Source organism: Ammospiza nelsoni, chromosome 6 (genome assembly GCF_027579445.1).
Source record: "Ammospiza nelsoni isolate bAmmNel1 chromosome 6, bAmmNel1.pri, whole genome shotgun sequence".
NCBI classification, from domain to species: Eukaryota; Metazoa; Chordata; class Aves; order Passeriformes; family Passerellidae; genus Ammospiza; species Ammospiza nelsoni.
The window spans coordinates 48,005,098-48,023,363 of NC_080638.1; the positions used below are offsets into that span (position 1 = coordinate 48,005,098).

The 18,266-nt window shown below is 35.9% G+C and overlaps 1 protein-coding gene across 2 annotated transcripts in view; it reads right to left on the bottom strand.

Annotated features, from left to right (window-relative positions):
• Window positions 1-18,266, bottom strand: part of TTC7B (tetratricopeptide repeat domain 7B) — a 117,343-nt gene that overhangs the window by 20,723 nt on the left and 78,354 nt on the right. For both annotated transcript variants that reach the window (XM_059474755.1, XM_059474756.1), the window contains 2 exons: window positions 8,742-8,882; window positions 6,422-6,624 (listed from right to left, as the gene is read on the bottom strand). In XM_059474755.1, coding sequence (XP_059330738.1) covers window positions 6,422-6,624; window positions 8,742-8,882 — 344 coding nt within the window. The remainder of the gene's footprint in view (window positions 1-6,421; window positions 6,625-8,741; window positions 8,883-18,266) is intronic.

The following is an 18,266-nucleotide window of genomic DNA, read 5'->3' on the forward strand; positions in this document are numbered from 1 at the left end:
CACCTCAACAGCTTAGTTGCTCCATATGAGTCCAGTTCCATTCAATGCAACCACTGTGCATGCTGCACAAAATCAGATTGCCTTTTGCATCTTCTGCTCCTCAGATTGTCTAGACCAAACACCCATTTAAGGAAGCTGCAGAGTTCCTCTTGGAATGGCTGACAGCTGAGGACAGCACCAAAGAGTTGAAGAGACCTTAGAGAGCTCACTTTTTGGGTGAAAAGCATCCAAGAATGGAGGTATTTTCTTGTTGAAAGATCTGCTCCTGTCACAGCTGCTTTAAGCCATTTGGAGTAAATACAGAGTAATGTGAAAAAAAAGTCTGTTATGAAGCAGGACCTGTAATAGCATCAGCCCCATAATTCCACTTACAGAACAACAGTTCTCAGGCATCAACACAGTCCTGGCTGAGTAAATGGGAGTTCAGTGCTTCAAGCTATAAACAAAATTAGTGCTGCAAATTCCTACAGTCACTTTCTGTTTCCAAAAGGGAAACTAGGTTCTAGTTTAAACTCAGCTTTGTAGCAGTTATTGTTGTCAAATACTGAACATATATAGATCTGCGTTAAAAGAGTACTGTGAAATTCAGATACAGCATTTAGAACTTAAGAAATTCTACTAATCTTTCTCCAAGTTAGTATGAAGTAGTTAACTGCTGTATTTGATCTCAATTAAAAAATAAAATAAAGTAACTTTGAAACAAACAGGGAAAAACACTTCCCTAATTTTTCACCTTGATTTCCACTGTAATATACTTCAAGCACTAATGAACATGCATGTTGATTTTATGCAATTTTTTACTGCACCAAGCACTGATGGTTTTCTCTTGTAAGGCTAAAAGGGGAAATAATATTTTCATGACAGAAGAGAATATAGCCTGTGAGTGCCTCACAGCAGATGAAGTATTTAAAATGTATTGAAATGGTCCTTGAACTCAATGGTTTCCACCTCAAAATGCAAGCAGAATGACCATTGTTTTCTCAGGGTACTGAATGCAACCACTTGAAATATTTAGATGTTTAGATGTGGTCAAATCACAGTAAAATGCACTCTATAAGGAGCAGTGAGTTTTTGGCCAAACACGTATTTTGCTTTCTCTACTTTTTATGAAATGATTTTGAAGTTTCTGAAGGGCAAACCCACAACATTTTATACACAAATCTAACAAAACAATGACCTACATTTCTCCATTCTTCGTCAAGCACCCTGTGCATAAGGATGCTTAGAGAGTGAGTCAAAGGAGCACTGAGATTTGGCATCAGCATTTAGCTCTGTAGTAACCACCTACAACCCAAACCACCCATGAGAACCAGCACAATGTGCTTAGGACAAACCTGTGAGGTCCAAACCAATAATATTACTCTGCAGGGCCTGAGGATAAAAATCAAATTAATTACTGAATGTTTTCCACATGAGAATACTGAATTACTGAAAGAAAAAAGTTAATTGGGTGACTGTGTTTCTCTTCCTTAACTCATATGACCCCTTCAAATAGGTTCTAAATTCATGTTTTAAAGTATTCTCTGTTTTTCCTTCCTTTCAGTCAACTCAACATCTGTGACAGGCTCACAAGCACACACAACCCATACATACCAGACTTGCTTCTGGCTGTGTCTTTGGGTTGAAAAATAATATAAGTCAGTATAGTACAGTAAGAAATAAATAACTGTATTTATAACTGAGAGTTAAAGCACACATAGTTAATCTAAGCCTTATGAGATCTGGTTTAGCTATGCATAATTATAGGAAACTAACAGGTATCTAACAGTGTGAAGTAGGAAATGTAACTCCTAAAGATATTGCTTTTTGAAAACTAATTTCTACATGAGCAAATTATTTAGGTAATTTCTCCCTTCCTGTTTTAGTTTTCTGCTCTTAGAACCTAAATTACTAATAAAATTAACTGGCAAGTGCTATGGTTTTTCGTGGGTTTTTTTGATATTCAGGAAATACTACAGTCTCCTGGGATTATAGCAGCATACAAATGCTGGACACCTATTTCACCTCAATGCTAGATTTAAGTAGGAAATTTTCAGCCTGAGAGAGAATACACAGATTTGTTTCCTGGACAATGGATTGAAATATTCGTTGCCATTTCAGGCATTACTGAATGATGGTCTGTTTCAGGAGTTTCCAGACGTCAGCAGTAGGGCTACTTTCCACAACAGTGCTCTGACTGCAGAAGATAAAAGAATATTTGTTTCTTTTTTTTTGCAGTGGAGGAAAACAATGAGAAAAGCAGGAAGGCAGCAATAATGCAGAAATCTGGAGGTGGTGATAAAGGGTAGGGAGAATGGAGAAAGTTGCATAAATAAATCCATTCTGGCCAAAATCAGGCAGGGGATAACCATAGGTATATGACACTGAAGTGTAAATCATCTTTTAAAAATTAGGTAATCAGAGAAAATTTTAAATTTCATTAGGTGTGAGAAAAAAAATATTTGAAATACAGAAAACAAACCAAAGCATTTCAAAGCTTTAGAACACAAGTTCATGCTGTTTTTTCTGAGTGCACTATACAAACCTTAAAAAGAAGAAAGGACACTGCATTTGTTCAAAAGAATTCTGTAAAGTACACCTAATTAATACTGACATGTTATTGCTTCCCTCTTGACATCTTGTGAACAGTCAGAGCTAGCCAAATAGCAAGTTGGTATAACCTCTGTCTTGGAGAAAATTTCAGTTAGTGATAAACAGTAAAAAATAGCACCTGAGAATAAGGCAGAGTTTAAAATGAGCATTGTTCAACAAAATAAAGTGAATGAATATATGGATTAAGACATTAACTGTGCAGGAAATAATAATTTAGTAATAATTTAGTTCCCCAAGGAACTGCAGAGAATTTAAACAGCATTTCTCCTTGGAAAAAGCTAGTTTTGTTGTTGGGCTGATTTAATTAATAACCCCCCCAACATTTTAGAAGGGCTGGAAATAGCAGTGAGCTTGAACAGGAACATGCTGCCCCTGCAGCCAGCTCTCTGTTGGAAGAGCTCCCATCTTAGGCAATGCAACAGGATGGCCCAAGCAGCTTCATTTCCCAAGTTTAGTTGAGCAGAGTACAGCTAAACCATTTTTCATTTACTCATGGATCAAGACTCCAACATTTGGTGTTATGTTGTCTTAGGCATTTCATTAGTAAGGTAAAAACCTCCCCTGCCAAACCCTCCCATTTTTGATCATCATTTTGTTGGCAAACAGATCTCTTTCATCACTCTTAACTGCTCCAATTTTCACACCATCATCAAGATCTCCTGGTTTTCATTTTACTAACTCTCTTGAAACAGGAGTAAATCTGTGAAGACCTTAGAGACAACAGCAACATGAGTAAGAAATTGTTTCCTTAAAAATATTGTAATTTTGCAAAAATGATGATGCCAGCCAATAGAAAGCAATTTCATTCAGATATTACACTAGACTTCTGCAGAGTCTTCATGGTCACACTGATAGAATGTGGATCTGCATAAGAGACAAATGCAGGAGTCTTTTGGCAGAAACTCCAAAGCACAGCACATGCTTTAACTCCCAGGAAGAAGTACAACACTTCTGAAGCCACAAAACTAACCTTTCTGGTCTCCACTTACACAGTTCTCCAGGAATTTAAATTAACAAGGTTGTTTCTGTGTAGAAACAGTAGATCATATTCAGGAATAGGCACTTAGAGAGACTTATGGTGAAAATATTGTATGAAATGTTATATGAAAAATAGTAAATGTTTCTAAGTTTAGGTTTTCATCCTTCTTACCAGAGTGATGTAACTTCATTAAAAGGATGGATTATAAAAGGAGAAAACTCCTATTTCCCAATATGCTATTGTTGTTCATACAAATTGAAACACACATTTTATTTAGCTTTTTTCCCCCACTCTGGAGAACTACAAAGACCCTCAAATCAAAGATCCAGATTTTCAAATCATTAGCATCAGGAAATTTTCTTGAGTGGCAGGTGTCAGTCATTCTAAAATTTTAATAAAAACAAACAAAAGTCCTTCCAAACTGATTTCCAATTCAAATATTTCAAGTAATTTCACTTGGAGAAGCAGGTCTAGATACAGATGCTACATGCTAGAATTCATGCCATCCTTAAATCTTTCTCACTTTTTGTTGCATTTTACACATAAAGCTACTATGATTTATAGTCAGTATTTGCCCCTCAAAAGGAAATTCACCAAAACTTCACTAAAATTCACTAAATATAGGCTCTAAGGTAACTTTTGTGTGGAAAAAGTTGCAGTTGATATTACTTTCTAAGCATTGCTAGAAAGCCATATAAAATATTTTTTAAATATCAAATTAATCACAGAAAATAAAGGGGTTTTTTTTGCACAGAACCAATTCATAAACCAATTGTCAGCTTAGAATTGTGAATACAAATATTAGAAGTTAATGTTTGAGCTGTTGTCATAGAGCTGGTACCTCCACATTGCTGTTGTGATAGCTCCCCTACCACTGAGACCATATTTCTTACTAATAAATAGGTAAATATACATAAACAAAGTGTTGGGATGTACAGATATTCATCTATACACACAGGCAAGAGTAAACACTGCAAGCTTCCTCATTAAAATACTTTTTGCAATAGTCAAAAGGTCAAGAAGGATACAGAAGTTTGTATTTTCTCCTACATGACATTACATGGAAAAGTATTTTTATAGCATATGTCTTGAATATTTGTATTTAAACAGCATAAATCTCTCAGAATCTACTCAAAACATCATCCTAGAGCAGAAAAGGTGCAGAACAGTAGAAAAAGCTCTTAGAAACAAAATTTTAAATTATAAGAATTCTTAAAAAGGACTGTTCAATCCAATGAAATGAGCAGTTACCTTCAAGCTAGGACTCAAACAGAAAATCTCATAAAAAGGAAACCTGGATTGGAAGCCCAGTAATTTTCATCTCACAACACATGTCTCTTAGACAGCTAATTTCTCAGTCATTCTGAGGAGCACTGTGTGTTTACAGACTATTTATTCAAAAGTGCATTCAGAGGAGGGGCAAAAAGACATCCAGCAAAACATGAGCTTTCATTTTCACTGAGTTGCACTGCTTTAGATTGACTGCCTGCTTCTTCAGGAAAGGCAATCTTTTGGCATTTGTCAGCAGGCTCAAATATCCTGAAATGCTGAAAAAGGTGAAACAAAAAACTTTCTCAATGCTGCCTTCCTATCTGATCTTTTGTCTCATATGTTTCCCTCAGGGATGCACAAGAAATTTCTCTGAATAATTCATAAGTACCTAGGCAGAAACCAGCTTCTATTTCTGAACAAAAAGATTGGGTAGGAAGCTGATTTCAGTTCTTCTGTTCTGCTCTATCTGGAAGAAAACTAGATTAAAAGTAATTTTCCTAACATAGTAAGCACACGATATATACATGTATGTATCCATGAAGTATATAAACAAACATATGTTTATACTGGGGAAGGTACCTTTGTACTCAGAGTTATACATTAATTTTGGGGCAACACTGATTCTCTCTACCTTTCAAAAACCCAGGTGCTAACCTATCAGATAGCACAAAGGCATTCAATAAACATGCAGAATGTAGAAAACAGCTGAACTGCACTGGTGTGGCCTCAAGTGCTGTGTGCAGCTTTGGGCACCACAGTGTAAGAAGGAAATAAAGGAACTGAAGGCATCCAAAGGAGGGAAATGAGGATGGGGAAGGGCCTTGGGGGGGGCCATGGGAGGAGGGGCTGAGGGCACTTGGTCTGTTCAGCATGGAGGAGACTGAGGGGAAACCCCATTGCAGTTACAGCTTCCTGTGAGGGGAAGAGGAAGGACAGACACTGATCTCTTCTCTTGTGACCAGTGACAGACTGAAGGAATGGCCTGAAGTTGTGTCAGGAGAGTTTTAGGTTGGATATCAGGAAAACCGAGAGAGGAGTTGGGCACTGAACAGGCTCCCCAGGGCAGCGGTCACAGCACCATCCTGACAGAGTTCAAGAAGTGTTTGGCCAATGCTCTTGGACACATGGTGTGACTCTTGGGGTGTCCTGTGCAGGGGCAGGAGTTGAACTTGATGATCCTTGTAGGTCTCTTCCAACTTAGAATGTTCTATGATTTTATGAATTTAACTTTTACTTCAGAATACCAAAATGACTGGTCTTTCCTGTACAGTATCCAACTTTTCTCTTACCATAAGCCACCTTCACTTCCCAATGGCGTGAATATTAGGCAGATGCAAATTGCTTCTTCTTCTATAGTTTCTACTAGGATTGAAATAGCCTTGTGGCCTGCAAATCCTTTTATGTCCCAACACACAAAAGACAGAATAAATGCCAGGAAAGACTCTTTCCAAAGCATTTTGAATGTAGAATACAGATCCCAAACTCACAAGTTATGGTTACCTACACCAAGTCAGGACTTCACAGTACAGTGTCACCAGCTGAGATGACATTGCTCATGGCCATGGGCTCAAGACTTACCAGCCTCTGCATGCTTTTCACATGGGTAGGACTAATGGATAAGGCCTCTTCATACCAGCGTTTGGCTTCATCAATGTTTCCACGCAGTTCAGCCACCTGACCCCTCATGTAGAGAACATAATGTGACATTGGAAAGAGATTAGCTGCTTCCTGGGTACATGCTGTAGCCTCAGCAGGCTTCCCAATTCCTATGTAGACTTCAGCTGTGGAAGGAATGTCATGACCAATTAATGATTCTTGCTTCATCATACCATGACTAGATGTTGTCATATGTGCTTTATTTGTAAATAGTTTCACTTTAGATAAAGACTATTTTCCTAAAAAAATTATGCAACTTAAAAGAGAAATTACTACCTAAATTATTTTAAATGCATTACTCTTTCTGGAAAGTTGTTTTTCTAAGTGTATCAGAACTTACAACTTCTAAATAGCTGTTTGAAACCCCAGAATACTCTTTCTAGTTTGCTATTTTTATCTTAAGTCTTGGATTTTTTTGTTGTTGTTGTTCTTGTGGAGAAGTCTCTATGGCATGGCAAGAGAGACTCCTCTCTCTAAGAGAATTGAAGAAAGACTATTTTGGAGGTGGTAAATTGACTGAAAGCCCCAGGTTTTGCCTCTTTACCTTGTTAGTGAAAAAGAAAAGAGGGTGTGGGAGGAGTAGAAGTGTTCTGAAGTTTTATTCTCATTTTCTTATTATTTTATCGTTTAATTCTGTTTAAAAAGTTTTCTTTATACCCTTTAAAGTTTTGAGCCTGTTTTGCCCTCCTACTAATTCTTATCTCATAGCAGGAAATGAGTAAATAATTGTAGTGAGTGCATTGGCATTTGGCTAGCACTAAACCCACTACATTAATTGGTGCATTGGCTGGGAAAGAAGAAACTCAGATTGGCAAACCAAACTGCCACGACCCACAATTAAAAAAAAAAAAAAAAAAAAAAAAAAAAGAAAAAACCCCACCAAACAGAAAATAAGTAGTGGAACAAGCTGCCCCAGAAGGCTGAAAAATTATCAGCATTATAGATGCTAAGAGTTACTGTAGATGGTCATCTGTGGCAGTTTATAAATATTTAAAGTCAATGCTGCCACAATGCAGAGCAGGAGACTTCACTACACCCTGTTGGACCTTGCCCTATTCTGTGTTGCTTTTGAGTAGACCAAATGAGATCACTATTATTAATCACTGTAATTGCTTTGTTTCCAATCTTCTGGGCTTTTTCTCTAAACCACTAAACCATTTATAACTAGGAGCCATTACCCTGCAATGACTTTCACACCACAAAACTGTAGATGCAAATAGGTAAATTTAAATGCTATATAAATGCTAAATAAAGCACTGTTTTGTTGAAAACACGAAAGAAAAAAAATATGTCACTGAAAAATGCTCTGAAAGCAGAACAAAGTATAACAATTGCTGGCTGATTTCTAAATTACATCCTCCTGATCCAGCTACCAATGAAAACAATTGCATGTTATACATTTTTAACTGTATAAAAATACACTGGATCATAATTTTCTGGTTAAAATTTTATGTAACAGCTACTTGTGATACTGCAGTTAGCTTGAGGCTTGAGGCATCATAACAATACTAAATGCACTCAAGATGACTCCACATTTAGACAAACAATCCTGAATCTTTAACATTAATGAAAGCAGAAGGAAAAGAAGGGAATTCGGGCACATTATCACAGATGCAAGGGACAGGTTGCTCAATAGTACTACTACTGTTTCTTTCCCTGCACCTGCAGAGTTATTTCTTTTCTATTATAAAATTTTGTAGTTACAGGAACTCTAGTCAAAAATCTTACAAACATCTTTTTCTATTCAAAGGATTCAGTGACCTGGAATTAGCTCTGGTGGTTGGAGCATGGTGGTAATAATGCCAAAGTCACAGGTTCCATCCCCTCATGCATCATTTACTTAAGAATTGCACTTGATGATCCTTCTGAGTGCCTTCCAAATCAGAATAGTCTGTGATTCTGCAAGGACACCTAGATTTCCAAGCACTAAAATACTCTAGGTACTTCAGAAACTAAATTCTTCAGGGATAAGGGAGAGAGTACTGTATTTGTTCCACAGAAGATATGACTCTACTGGTAACAGCTACATTCTAAAACTACTGCCTTATTTTTCATAAATGATCTTACACACAGAGCAACTCTAGCATGCTTTTTATTTCTTGGCTTGTTTTGGTGCCCCACACATGGAAAAAATATGATCTGATAAGATAACAGATTCTGAATAAAGCAAACAGATTTTGGTAAGTCCTTAGCCCAGCAATAAAGGGGAGGGCATAAAAAATAAATTTTACTATCACAATACCTGCATGTAGCCATATTTGAGCCAGAGTCATCCAAGGATGCAGGGGACCTTGTTTAGGGGCACTGCTTTGCAGGGAAGAGGCAACCTCGGACAATGCTTGCTCCACTCTGGAAGCTGCTATTGATGTGGCATGGACTGAACCTGTAGAAGCAATAAAAAGAATTTACCAGTACAGAAATAATGAAGGCCATATACATGGCATAAAACATTTAATCGCAACCCTTTCCGTAAAAGGCTGTACCCCAAACTCAATATTTAATTTACATTTACCATCTTGAAGAATTTTTTAAAATGCCAGATTCATTTTCTTATGAAAGCTTTTACATTGGTCTAAAAATCTATATAAAAAACACACTAAACTTTGGTAACTGTACCTGACATTTTTTTGGGTTGCTACTATGAATACTCTATTAAACTTGACACCTCTTTTCTGGCAATGTGCAATCTAAAAAAGGTTTGTGATGGTATCATACACTGTAGTCTTCAGGTTGCTGCATTCACTTTGATGTTAGTATTAACTACATCTTTCCACAGAGTGCAATTAGAGGATTATTTTACAATAATAACAGAACAAAAAAGAGAACTAAAATACACACAGCGATCACGACATTCACTATCACAGATACACCATTAAACTGCACTGAATGTAAAACTTGTCTAATCAAGAAGGCTGAGTTAAAGTACCTTGTGGCAAAAAAGTTCACAAAGGATTTTTTTGCATAGAAAACATTCCCAGAGCATACTAAGCATACTAAGGATAACTCTCATAAAATGTATCATTTCCAAGTCAGATTAGAATCTCATTGGCAAATAATAACCTTTTCAAAGTACTGGAATTAAAAAGCTTCTATGACTAGAGAATATCTAATGGCAACTGTACTTTGGATAGTCAATTACTGCCAGCATATTTAGTCATGACTTTTTTTTAAATCGAGACCATGAATGTTTTAAACTACACTCCTTCTTGTCATCTAAGCCTCAGCATATCTCTAGTTGTTTCATAATTACAAATTACAAAAGCTCATACTGATTAGGCCTGATTAAAAAATAAAGGCAGTAAAATATTCCATAATGTATCAGATGATAAATTGTCTATTTCCATCACCATATCCATAATGATCAACAATGGCAGATACTCCAAAAGAAATTATTGAATCTTGTACAAGTTGAACTACACCCAAAACCTCGTCCTCATCATTACAAGTTAAGAAATAAATAAAACCTTCACTCTCAATGTCACAGGTTTTCTAAGAATTTTAATGAGAAGAGATCTGTCACATGAAACATACATTTTTAAGTGTGACAAGATAAATCAGCAAACCAGAAAGCACCAGAAATTCCTAGTACACAGATCAATAGGAAGAGGAAGTTAGTCGGAAAGTATGCATCACAGTTCCCTTAATTGAAAGAAACAAAGGAAAAGCAGCACAGGACATAATTAGCATTTCATGTCATTATGCACAAGGATTTGCCCTGGATATCTGAAACAGTGTCTGGCAGTAGAGTTTGCTTTTCTTTTTACTGGCTGATGAAACAACTCAAAGTCCAGCCTGCACAGCTGAACATTCACTGTAGTTTTTTTGTGTTCCCTATTTTAAAGCTTAAATTCAGAAGAAATTTAAAAGGGAAGTCTAAGCAAGAAGCACACGGAGTGAGTTATAAGAAAAATACTAGCAAGTGTACCAAAAATAAGCACCAGTCACGAGTAACCCTGTTCTTGTCTGACAGCCATTTCTGTACAGCACATCACTGCAGCCTGGCACTTGTTAGCCTTCCAGGGACTAATAGTGAAAGCACCTTCTTCTCTCCAAAATAGTTTGTAAAGAAAAGGAGCAATTCACTGCCATAAAGGAGATCATCTAACCTCTTCCTTTGGAAAAGCAAGTATGCAATTTAGTGTTAAAAAGAGCCTATATTTTTTATTATTTAAAGCAAGGACTCTGGCTGCTAGCCAGGCCACAAGTAATTTCATAGAGAAAGTGTGCTGTTGGATTTTAAGCTTTCAGTATTTAACCATAAAGCACATATCATTATACATTATTAAAACTTTTTTAATATCAATTTACTTGTAAAAAAGAACTATACTATGATAAGATTCTTATGAGTTTCTGTGCCATCTATATTAAGATTAAACAGAGTGAATACTGAATGCTTCCTACCCTGGACCTTATAGAGTGGCATAAAAAGAGGAAAAAAAGTTTAAAAGTATTTCTAAAATTTTTCTTTGAAGTGGTATAATTCAAATTGTTTGTATTTTCTCTTTAGGAAAAAGGTATCCCTTAACATATTGCAGCAATTACTTCTCTGAAGAAAACACACACATTTATAAGGCAATGACCAATCAGGCACCTTTCAGGGACATTGCACTGATGCTAATAATCTAACCCATAAAGTCCTTAATACTTTTTTAGTACTGCACAATTAGCTGTCATCTGACTCATTTCTGGCTCTTTTTGTTAAAACACATTTGGTAAACTTTTCATTTTATAAACTAAACACCATTTAAAGATCTTGTGTACTAAGAAGTTTCTTCCTACCTTCCTTCAAATTTTACTCAAGTATTTTCATATTAGAACTAACTTATCTGTACCTTGTCCTAACCCAGGATGTCATAAAAGGTTCAGATCTTTATATTCACATGACAATCCTAAAACCTACAGTAATTTCAGCTACAACTGGTAAAGATACAAAGTGGCTCATGAGAAGCTGAGGGTAACAAGTATGTCTTAGAGACTCCTTAAGGCTTTATAGATCCTATGTAGCCAGTTTATTTAGAGGTTCCCTGCTTGTTTTGTCACCAGCTCTGCTCTCTTGTATCTGTCTTATCTGCATTTGGCTTTCTTTGGTTTGAGGTCAGGACCCACAGCCAAACACAAACATACCCTCACTTTCACTTACAATTCACTGTGTTGCAGCTTCCTTCAAATGCTCAGATAGAGTTGCAGCAATTTCTCATTTAAAATTTTAATGATCTTTCATGCACAATAATACCTTTGCTCTTCCTAGGTAACTTCTATACCTGCTGTTATAGCATGACATTTGAGACTCAAGAAAAAAATTCCCTCCATATAACACAAGCAGCAAATATTTATTTTGAAATGGAGATCATGAGGCCTGGAAAATTAATATATTACCAAAATAGATCCTAGTTACTCACTTCATTTTTTTAGCTTTGTTCTGAGGCTTGTTTATACTAAAAATGCCAAGTGTGAAACAGGACTGTCTTTGCAAGACCTAGAATTCAGTAGTTAAATGGATTAACATCTGGAATCACAATCACATTGCAAAGTGTGACAGAAGGTCTTAACCATGACAAAATATTCCTAAACCAAAAAGGTATAACCTCCCACTCAAGTTTCCTATAATGGCACTTGTCCAGAATCTAGTTTCTTCTCATCATGCTTACATCCTATCGGCAACAACCATGCTGCAGATTCAATGTTTCAACTCAATGTCAAATAGAAAACCTACCAAGAGCCTTGAACAAAAACAATTTACCCAAGACATTAAGTCATGTCACAAAAACCTTTCTTTTCGAAGTCATATCTACAGTCAAACTTTTGTGAATAAAGTATTTAATTTATTCTCTTCAGGCTTTTCATAAAAGTTACATGAGAGTTCACATGAACTCACCCATTAAATACCATTTACAAATACCACACACCCTATGGAAATGAGCATGTCATGACTTCTTCAGTTCTTTCCTTGGTCATTTCCACATAAATTCTTCACAATGCAGTGTAATGGACATAAACGAATATGTGGACTCTATCAGGACCATGGCATGACAGCTCTGAGAAAAACAAAATCACTCTACTATGTACATCAATCTCACTTCTGAAAATGAGCAATAGAATGGACTGTCATCCTTCATGGAACATGTTCATATCAACTCACAAAACTGCTGTGGCAGGATTTCTTTTTATGCCATAAAAGAGAATGAAAAAATAAAATGAATAAAAGAAAAAACTCAATAGTTTTACATTCATCCCATTATAAACATTTCAATATTTACATAAAGAAAAAAAAGCTTTAACTGCAACGCTCATGCAGGAGAAAAGATGAAAACCCCCATGACTCAACTTTGCATGCACACAAAGAGCTGGAAGTAAGAACATTAGTAGGGTGACACACAGAGAACTGTAAGAAAAGCAATTACATAATACAAAGAGGCAGCACCTTCTGCAGGACTAATACATCCCCGAAGTGATGCATTTGATAAGACAGACTGGCAGATTTAGCCAAAATTCACAATTTTTTAAATCTAAAATTCATTATGAGTCTGAGATACCTTTCACAATCACAAATTACAAAGCTATCTTATCTTCTACTACAAAGTTGTGCATGGAGATGACAGTAGTCAAGTAAGGACAGCATCATTCACAAAGCATCCTCTCAGCTCTTTGAAAAAGATTTTCTGTGCTTAGTCATTGTCAAACATGTTGGCTTATGTATCTTCTTACTTTTCTCTCCTTCACCAAATTGATCCCCTGTACTACCCAAAAAAATGTATGCAAAGGTAATCAATGAAAAATACAAGTGAATGCTATGAACACAGCTTTACAAGGTAACCGGTTAGAGAAAAAGAATATTAATTCATATCCTGATTAAATAAAACAACAGCAGTAATTTTTATTGATCTATATTCTTCATTCTTTATTTAGTCTGCTTTAATAATTTCATCATTTCAAAGTGTACTCTTCATTTATTTTACAAGCAAAACTTGTACCACAAAAGAAAGTAGTAGCTTATTATGAGTCATGACAGTAGTTGCAGTATTGTGTTCTGGATCAGCAGTGCTATAATACAATGTACTGCCAGTTGGCCATGGTGTTACACAAGACCTGCCTAATATATCTTTAGTTGCAGTCCTCTAGAAATGAATACTGCCTCTTTAATTATTAAATGCAAGTGTTAGTTGAGTGCATTCAGTTCTCGTATGATTACAGCCCTTAGGGTGACTGAATGGGCAAAGAGCTCCAGCCTTGCTTTACACACTGATGGACAAAACATGTATGGCTTGTGCTACAGGAAAAGGTGATTTTAGTCCTTCAGAATTAATAGCACTGCACAGTCAATACTACTTACAAACTGAAAAAAGGGAGTAAACCCCATGAAAGTAAGCATCTGATGGATTGCCTTTGGATAGATCAAACCACAAATTACAATCCAAAGTAAGAAGCAAAAAAAAAGATATATAAGGCAGAAATTGTAAGAAAGTCAAAGGATTTCTGATAACCTTCAAACTGTAAATCAGGTTGACAGGATTTCAAAAGATAAAAAATACTAAATAAGATGCTACAACTCTAAAATCATGTTCCTGTTCAACAGAAATTGGAAGTCAAGTCAATAATACAAAATGCCCTTGGCTTTTTTCACTAGAAATAAAAAATTGAATTGAGCAAGATATCGAAGATGAGATTTTCAGCCCCTAAAATTATATTAACATACTCTAGGCATCTAGGGAAACTGCTCCTTTCTCAGAGAGCTTTAACTTTCATTAATTATTGACACCGTACAAAGGACTGCAATATCTTTTTTCTTCTTTTTCCTGGTTCTGCTCCTTCTCATACAAATGGTATGTATTTCCATAGGATACATGGAATTTCCCTGAGGATACAGAGGCTTGGAAATGGAAAACTTAGGCTTCACATAATGGAATCTGTGCTTTGGCTTCTTCATTCTTTCAGTCTGCCTTCATTCTTGAGTAGGTTCTTACTAACTTAGAGCTTTGCAAAGAACAAGAACAAGCAGTTTAATGTTAACTGGGATGTACTGTTTATAGTATAGGTCTGAAGAAGTTTAAATCAATGACATCCAAATGTGTAATAGCAGCCAATCAGTTATTCAAATGCTTCAAAGAAGTCAGACTCAAACTTCTGTAGGACACAGATTTCCTGGCACCTCCAGTTACAGGCTTACATATGAGCTACTGTTTTCAAAACCCTGGTCTCATGTCAGCTATTTAACAAGTGAATTTTGCTAATATGCAAAGATTTATTTGCCACAATTTGCTTGGAATTAATATATTTGACATGAAACCGGTCTCAAGACTAGGTGTCAAAATTAATTTAAGATCAGATTATAGTAAATTCAGTGACAAAAAAGTGCTATTTATAAAGGTATGAGTGAAGGACAATTTAAGAGAAATTAAATGGAGTTAAAAGGTAATGGCTGAAAAACGATGTTGATTTTACCCTGTCACCTGAACTAGTCTGGCAGCATTAGTGCACACTTTGTATTTAAACACCATGGAGACTGATCTTACAGCTGGTTTAAAGGTTCTTTAACAGAAAGTCTTTAACAGAAAGGCTCTTGACTTGAAACAGCAGAATGCTGATTTTCACTGCTCTAATGCCTCCTCCAAATCATTCCAATATGCCCTACCTGCATCATGATACATTCAGATATTTAGGTGATGATTCCCTTCATGTGAATTTTCAGGGAATGTTTTGGTTGTAATTAGTTCAAGGCTTTCTGAAATTAAGTTATTAAAAACTGTCCAGATAATAGGAGATTCTGTAGCATGGACTGTCTTTTTAGGCAAAACATGTCAGCACTGGAAATAATTTACATCTGTAAATGCTACAAAGCAGCTTTGACCAATAATCTCTTTCACTGAACACCTATAATTCTCTGTAACATTCATGAGAACATGAATATGTCTGTAGCTTTACATCTTTTGGCACGAATAAAACAGTTTTCTCTGATGAAACTCTTAAAACCCATACAGTATTTAATGAAAAGCAGCTGAAAGGCCAGATTTCCCTGACACTGTTGAAACATAATCTATTCAACCATGGTTTATCAGCTGTGAAGATTATCAGAATAATACAGCACAAACATGCTCATCAGGAATAGAAAGCCAATTTACAGTGAGGAGGTGAACAGGGCTCAGGAACTTGGTCACAGTATGGAGAGGCTGCATGGGGCCAGACAAAGGTGTCTGGTTTAGGATGAGGATGAGGAAGATGAGAAGATACAAACAGTTGGAGAGGAGACTCTGTTCTTGAGAGAGAAGATGAGGAAGTATCAGAGGCTAAAAAGCGAAACAAAGAGAATGGTAAGGGGGTGTGGAGTGGGACAGGAAAGAAAAAAGATCCAACAGGGTTTAACGGACTCGTGGATGCCAAAACCGCAAAGCATTTGTTTCACTGCTGGGTAAGATCAAAATGGCTCCTACATAAAATAAACATCACTTCTGAAAGCAACAACAACAAAAATGAACCTTTACTTATATGTGCTCTCCTTTCATACTAAATTCCTTTTAGAAAGCAAATAAAATAATTTTTTCCTTATGTTCCAACGCATAAATTTAAAAAAATATATTTATGGGGAAAAAAAGGCCAAAATCTAAAACTCACATAATATTGTTTCTTCCTATGATAAAGTAGGTGGACTGCAACCAAACTGAACACAAAGGTTTTAAAAAGATTGCTGGCAATTTGTTTTAAGCAAATAGCCAATCAGTCTGCAGAGATTTACATATTTTTGTCTGTCTTTGAATATGAAATGTGTCTGTGTCCCTGTGAGATTGATTGATTCATCAAAGCTCCTTCCCCCCCTCCCCCCCCTCTACATTGATTTCCTTCATTGATAGATACAAATATAACTGCATGCCACTCACGGCAAGCCAACTGATACAGACAAGCTTAAAGCAAATTTGACATAGTTATTGATCAGGACATGATACTTTAAAGGCTACACAACTTTAAACTTGAATCACTTAATCATTACAGGATTGGTAAGTGCTCCATATAAAGCAAGTTTTCAATTCTTTTTTTTTAAAGGCCAGCTTCTGTTTCATTGATAAATTTAAAACGAAGAAGAACTTACCCCCATTGCACCTGGATTTTTTTTTTTAAGGATTTTACATGAAGTTCAAATTTTAATTTTAGCTCTCATTTCTTGATATGAATGAATTCAGACTAGACAGGCAAAGGAGATCATTATCATCATAGATGGCAAGCAAAGTTATGAAGGGGAAAATTTCCAAATGTTTACATGTATCCAGACATACAAATGTATTCACAAAGTAGCATTACATGAGGAGGGGATCAAATATTTCCATCCTGAGCGGATTTGAAGCCAGAACTTTTTTGCATTTTAACATTTGTTTACTTGTTTGCCAAATTCCTTCTGCATTTCTAAACACTGTGGATGCACAGATTTTGCAGGTGAGCCCTTTCAGCCCTACAAAGGTCTAATATCTTGACCATCTATTGTTTCTATCATTTATCTGTTGTGAATATCATTTTATTGACAGTCTGCTTAAGCCTTCTCAAACACTATGACTAGCTTGACTGTTTTTATTCTTGTAGTACCATAATATTTTAACTTCTGCAAAAGATTTATACAATATTCTGATGAAGAATTCTGGACAAATACAGGATGTAAAGCTTTTATATATATATAATTACATAGATTCAGTAGATAACAAAGTTCTAGTCCTTGCCAGAAATTGAGGACTGGTAGTGCAACAAAGTTTCTTTGGCTAAAATTAACAATTAACAAGCCCCACCAACAACCAAAATCAACTCTAACTCCCCTTAAAAAACACCCTAAAACATAAGGGACATCTACCCACTGATCCTCCACAATTACCTTTTATAATATAAATAATCAAAAATAGATCCCATATTTTTAATTTTCCATCTTGTTCTCCTTGACAATAAAGTTCTAACAATAAAGCTGAGATTCAGAAAAAAATCAATTTGGACCTGCTAGAAAAATCAGAATGTATACAGAGATCCTATTTGGATCAGGATATTGGCTGCAGGATTTGCATTTGGGGCGAACTTCTTGAAAAGCTCACTGTTTTGAATGAGGGTTCATCTTTACTTAAAAGCATTGAGGACTATGCAATCTTTTAAGTGCACCAATTTACTGTGCTCTCAAGTATGGCAGGCATACAATGGGACACCCTGAAGGTATAAATCAAGAGCTATATGTCCTCACTGGAAAAGAAACAAACAAAAACCATCACTAACCACAAAAAACCTTTCACAACACCCGTCTCCAACAAGCACTTTTTTGAAGGCATAAAACTTTATCTATAGTTATGTCTATCTATACATATGAAACCCATAAAACATAGTTATGCTCTTAAAAATGAAACAGTCAGCTAGACTAGAATATAGAATGATCGCCACAGCATATACAATGTTATCTTACCCCTTTTAATTATACAAATACAAGAAGACAGAGGATTCCATGTTCATTACTCCATATCATATTGCTGGTCTTGAAATCAAGTGACCTTATCTTTGCAATCAAAACTGCTTGCACTATAGCAAGCAAAGAACACTACCTTATATTCAAATTGAACATTCAATCAAATTTTAATTTTCAGAAGTTAAATAACTAAATTGGATTTTTCTCTACTGCACTATTGTGATATTAGACATACAGTACATATTTCAATGTCTCTTAATTTATGGGTCAAGTGTACTCAAATTCATAGCTGGGCACACTTTCCCAGAAGGTGTTTGTGTTAAATAGTGATTGAGCAGAAATATCCCCCTG